The sequence below is a fragment of the Antrostomus carolinensis genome, unplaced genomic scaffold (genome assembly GCF_000700745.2).
Source record: "Antrostomus carolinensis isolate BGI_N321 unplaced genomic scaffold, ASM70074v2 scaffold8175, whole genome shotgun sequence".
NCBI lineage: Eukaryota > Metazoa > Chordata > Aves > Caprimulgiformes > Caprimulgidae > Antrostomus > Antrostomus carolinensis.
Genome location: NW_010315680.1, coordinates 39,961 through 46,304, shown reverse-complemented (window position 1 = coordinate 46,304; position 6,344 = coordinate 39,961). Strand labels below are relative to the sequence as shown.

Genomic DNA, 6,344 nt, shown 5'->3' with positions numbered 1-6,344 from the left:
TGAAATTCAGTTTAATAGATGGCAATTGCCAATATTGGTTTAAAAAACCCAAACATTTATATTATTTGCCCCTCTGCCTTTGAGCAGCTACCTAATGCTTCTTGTCTGCCACAGAGATTGACAAAGGTTTAAGTACGTACAGAAACTTGCTAAAGGATCTGCCACGTGTAATATCCAGATCTGCTGATGGTTGTATCTTAAAACTATTTAATTTTATTAAAAACCATATATATTAGAATTAAGCTAACTTTTTAAGATCAGAAGTCCAAAAGATGCATGAAGAGCTTGAACTTTTCAAGTGTAAGAAAAAAATAAAAAACTTGTCAGTCAGAATTGTGTAATTGTATGACTGCACAGAACACATTTCAGTAAGAGTTTTAAACATGGGAAATAGTCATAAATTGGTCTTAAAAGTGAGACTACATATGACAGATACAACAAAAATTAACATTTTAGAATAAGCTTATCTTCTACTTTTTGTTTTTCATCAAGAATTTAAAGTCCTCATATATACTCATTAACAATGAAATAACTACTTCTAGATTACATACTCTGGAAACAAATCAAAAGAGCAGATCAGTGTGTGCTAATCAGAGCACATATTCCTTGCAGACTGCAGTGCATTTGTAGACTAGGGGTAGTTTAAATAATCTTCAGGTACTGCTCTGGCAAGGACTGCATAGAGTATTACAGGATGTAATAACTCAGCACACCTTTCCCCCCAAAAAAGCACAGTAAGTTAGACTGAGTTATTTTCAGTGCTGCTATGGCTCAAACAATTTCACAGCCTGCAGTGTGATTTCCATACTGCTGGAAGATAAAATCCAAGTTCCTGCACTTTTATATGCTTGAAGACTGTTGTAAAATTAAGAGCTGAAGTAGAAGGTGGCTACATTTATACCCGATACACCTAATCACTATCTATGGAGGGTTATTTTTGACATAATTGCAAGTTAAAAGAAAGAATTATACTGCAAAGCATACTCTCAACTTACCTGGAGCTAGCCCAGCAGTAGCAGGACCTCCCATGGAGGGGTGAGAGAACAAGGCTTGAGAGAAGGCAGACATACTTGACTGGGATACATTACTCAGCCTGGAGGTTGATCCTCCTTTAGGAATAAACTCACTTGCAGAAGGATTTGGTGTCTGTTTAAAAACAAACGTAAATTAAATGTTTATTTTAAATGTAAAGTGATGGACAGTGCCTATTTTGTAGAAAATACTTTCTAGGCAAGCCTACCAAGTGCAGGGGATATTTTTAAGCTACATTCAGCTTGCTGATAAGAACAGTGGATACTAGAAGCTGCTCTGCATAAAAAACTTGAAGTGTTTTTCTAGTTTACATCTGAAGTAGCATTAGCAAGCTTTCCATACACACAGCTGATGCACGAGTTCATACAAACGTTTTGCAAAAGGCTCTCCGTAAGCATTACATTACAAAGCTGGAGAACAGACTTGACACAAAAAGGCTTGCCACTTTTGAACAGACTGTTCCTATGTGACTAGAGATTTCATCTCAAACTAAGTATCAGTTTCAAACTAAAGCAGTAAAAGGTTCTCCGACTAGAGAAGTCATCCCTGCCTCTATTTCAAATAGGCTTGTATGTTCCTTTTTTTGTGAAGCTAACTTCTGTTTTAATTACCTATTCCATTTATGCAGCACCTTTAATAATGAGGTTTAATTTGGTACCACAGAATCAAACAGCAGCAGAGTGACCATCAAACATTCAGTATCTATTAGTACATAAAACACACCACACAACCAGCTTTTAATTTCTTTTAAATCTGTGTACAGGGTTTTGTAGTTTTGGGGTAGGGAGGGTTAGAAAAATGAAGTCCTAACTAGGGCTTAAAAGGCAAAAAAGTTCATTATTGTACAGCCAATTACAAAAGACATTAGTGGAAGAAAAAGTAAATTAGGGCAAGAAATACAACCAATTACTGCATGAACACACTGAAAAGCTTGAAGATTATTAACTGTCAAAGTTAAGTTTAATAGGTGATCTTCAGAGATCCTCTCAAAAGTGTTTAAACAAGAGGTAAAAGACAGCAACGACTCCCAATAGACAAAAGATACTGTTAAGATAATCCATAATGGTTTTTTACAGCAAATTATATTAGATCATTTTTTTTGTTTAGGCAGTTTTAAAATTACCAAATATATCAACTGTTAATTAAATTACCAATATTGATTTTTAGCAATATGAATAGTGGCATCAGAGAAGTTAGCACCAAATTAGAACAAAAGTGTGATTACAAAACACTAATTTAGACAGTGAAAAGTATTCTTTTTTTGTGTTAATTTGTTTTTAATATCTTCATTACAATACTTCAGCCAAATATCATAGTATTAACATTTTTCAAAGCACTGGAAAAGAAAGAGTATTCTAAAAGCTGGAAGACTAAAGATGCTCAGTTTTAAAAACAAATAGTAAGAGTATTCCACCTTTAATCACACAGTAAATTTTAACTGCTAACAAACTTATGATGTTACATATTAGTCATTCTATATGTGCATGTGTCCGAATATCTAAAGAACAGATATAACCAAATATGTTAACCGATGAAGTAAAGCACTTAAGATTTACATGGGTAAAAAGTTCCTAAGAATCTTAAGACTCTTCAATTATACTTAGTTAAGGAAAACTTGCTAAGATATACACTAATGCAGCAAAACAAATGGTAAGTTGCATTCGACAGACTGAAAATAAGTAACTGACACATTTAAACTCAAAAGGCAATATTCTGGACTTATCTGGATTTTAGGTGCAGGAATAACTAAGAGAATGGTGTTCTTCTAGATAAAATCTGGTATGCAACAATACAGCCAACTCTGCACCAAAACTGGAGAAAATTACAAAGGTAGTAAAAAGATTAACAGAATTTTACACAGCTGAAAAGTCATCATAAAACAAAACTGTGAAAGCAAGGGACAATTGGTAGCATCTTGCTAAAAGTATGTAATTTCAAAGAACTACATGAGATGCACATTTTTGCGTTGCTAAAACTAGCCATGACACATCCACAGATCTACCACACCTAAATACTGTGTCAACTAGGCAGCAAGGGCAGGACACAGCAAAAAATCTGAAACATGCAAGTGGAGAGATAGACTTTCTAGAAGATAACTTCAGTCTTTCCCAGGGCAACGGAGAGAGTTCTCAAAATCCCATCCCTGGCCAAACTCTTACCACTTTTGCCAGTTGATTCAATTAACGCCAACAGAACAGGGCTGCTTTTTATTTCTAAATGCATTCTGCGAGTGGTCATAGACCAGTTTTGGTCTCTAAAAGTTACTTATTTATCCATCACCGTTTTAAAATGAAGCTAATTGAGCACCCCACTTTAACTGGTAGGTGTTCTGGTTTATCCAAGTGAAAGAGTCTAAGTCAGGAATTTGCTAGAGCAGTTTGAGTTTATACTGTAGAATTATGAACAGCAGTGGGTCAAGCCCGATGGAAAGTCAGTTTTCACTCAATTTTTTTGAGTCAAAATTCAGGATCAGAATCAAAGCCTGATAAGATTTAAGTTGTTTTGAGGAAAGCATTTTGTGAGTAAACAGCTGTGATTTGCAGAGCTAGACTCTCTACTATGAAAGCCTGTTTTATTTCTCTGTGATGTTACAAACATGAAGCTATAATCCGAGACTTTCCCCACTGGTAAAAAGTGTGATTTAAATCTTGGTTCCAATTTTAAAACACCCTCCCACATTCAAGCTGTTTTCCAAATACAGAAAAATACCCGAGTTCCACAGCCACCAGCCAGAATAAACTAACCATAAACTAGTACAACAAAATTTAATAACTTGTGGTCAAAACTGGTTAATAATTTGTCAGAAAATTTGAAGTTTAAGCCCCAGGCCATATTTAAATACATTACATCTATGCGAAGTTGTGGTTCTTAAGATGTTTCCAAAAGCATACAAGATTTCATCTGAAGTAAAACATTAATTTTTCTCCATGCACTTTGCATCCAACAAAATAAAAATAATAATAAAAATATATCCCAAACACTTTGATAGCATGTAGGCTAGAACAAGTAACTAGACCAGAGTAAGTGGGAGAATAGAATAACACTACTAGTTATTTAATGTTTAATATTTTCATTATTTTTCAAACTTTATAGATAACCTATTCTGCACCAATAAGCATCCAAACACGCTAAAATTAGGAAGCCACATTCTTAATCCTACAGGGCATTTTTACAGTTTTTGAAAATAATCTATAAAGTAATAATGAAAATAATCTATATCTAATCAGTGAAAAACATTTTCTTCATTCTGTATTATATTTCCCACAAGCACAGCTTTAAACAAATTTCACTTAATTAGTCTTTAATTATTCAAAATAATTTATTCATGCTAGATCAGGCTTAAAATTTTAACTCTGAGTAAATCAGGACTGGTAAAAAATGTAGAGAAAACAGGTACTGAAAACTTTTATTAAACCTTGGGAGTAATTAAACAATGGAGATGCAAGAAATACTTAGAGGACATGTAATGAATTACGCAATACTGATGTTAAAAACAAAAGCAGCATACACACTTTCTAAAGCCCAAAGAAGAAACACAAAGCCTGCTCGCACTGTCTGCACTATGCAGCAAGCTAAAGACTGCCTTTTTAGTTTCAAATGCAAATGTCCTATATAAAAACACATCCAAAATTATTTCAAAATATTAATTAGTGAGTTTTCAACAAACAGTATTAAACAGAAACAAGTGCTCCTGTGTCAGCTGTGTTAAATTTTTCTAACAACCCAGCCAGCTAAAGTAACTTCCAATTCATACATTTGCTAAAACTACAACCATTCTTTTTTCCTCTCAACCTGTCCAATTTAAATCTCACCTGCCCTTCCTCCAGTATGTTCAGAAAAATACTGTCAAACTAAAGCAGGGAAGCAACTTTCCTAGGCATTATCTGAATATCTGCATCATACATTCTCACTAGAATGATTCCATGAAGAAATTTCACCAAAATACCCTATTTTCAGATTCTCCCTCTGTGCTCTCAAAGACAGAAGAGCTTATTTTCAATCAGCTTTGTAAAGAAACTTCCAAAGACAGACCACAAAACTGAGTCCATTCAGCTCTACATACAAGGCCAATTTCTATACTTCTGTACATCAGAGAATGCAAAATGTTATAAAGCACACACAAGGACAGACCAAACAAAGGCTGAATTTAGTGACGATGCAATTAGTAAGGGTGGAATCACAAGGTGAGGACAACTATTAAGCAACTCATTTGTGTTACCATTCAGCCCAGAGTTTATCTGTCTGGTGGTTTTTATGCTTTTAAAGCTACAACAGGAAATACAATTAAAATACAGCACGGAGGGTAAGAAACAAATATTTTGTCGGTACCACCAAAAAACATTTCAAAGCTCCTTAAAGGATGATGCAGATGAAACTAAAGAGCAAGCCAAGGATCTCAGCTGAAGACCATGGCTGGGAGGACCCCACAGCAGCATGCAGCATTACTGTATGTTGAGGAGCTGCACATATCAACAGATTTCTACAGTCCAAAAGTAAGATAAAAATTGTTGTTTCATCAACTACCAATTTCAGCACATATGCTTTTTTCTCTGCACTCCTCAGTGATAAACTTCTACAGCCCCACTGCTGCATTTACTCATAAATTAATCCTTAAAGTGCCCTGGAGTACCAAAGTATGCTGTAACACAGGGATGCACAAGTTATGGAGCCTTTGGAAGGGAATGCAGGGATCCCACAGGAGCACTGGAAACCACCCTTCTCTCTCTCACTTCCAGTTCAGCATCTCACAACCCAGAGTTGTACAGCAGCAGCAGAGCTACCACCTCTGTTTCAGTAAAATTATGTTAGATCAGTTTTGATTCCATTGCCAGCTACCTAAAGCAAGAAGTAGATTGATTTCATTTTATTTTTGAAGAATGTGCTAATGTACTTACCGTGCTAAAAACTGGATACAAGCCTTGTTGATCTCCTTTTATGTTCTCCTTCATCTCCACATTCATGCTGATCTGTTCTGACATCCCAAATTGCATGATCCTGTAATGGTTACGGAAAACCACCACTAAACTATACCCAGGTTACAAGCAGGGCAGTCTTCTACCAAGTCTGTTCTTGGCAGAGTTTTCAGAATACCTCTTAGGAATCCAAAAACATGCAAAAGTATTGCTTGGTTCTTCCGTGTGGTTTTTTTGTTGGTTCTGGAAGCTTCTTTGTTGTTGGTTTTAAATGGACAGGGGTGCCATACAAGGAGCTTCAGGTTTGTTTCCTTTGTTTCCAGGGGGATTCCTTGTTAACTATGACATCAAGGAAGGACACATTCTGGGATGTCAGAGCAGCCCAGCAGACACTGGAGG

The 6,344-nt window shown here is 35.6% G+C and overlaps 1 protein-coding gene across 1 annotated transcript in view; it reads right to left on the bottom strand.

The window, feature by feature from the left end:
* Positions 1-6,344, bottom strand: part of PAN3 (poly(A) specific ribonuclease subunit PAN3) — a 76,963-nt gene that overhangs the window by 34,083 nt on the left and 36,536 nt on the right. Inside the window, exon 8 of the mRNA XM_010168017.2 lies at positions 996-1,146. Within this exon, the coding sequence (XP_010166319.2) occupies positions 996-1,146 (151 nt within the window). The remainder of the gene's footprint in view (positions 1-995; positions 1,147-6,344) is intronic.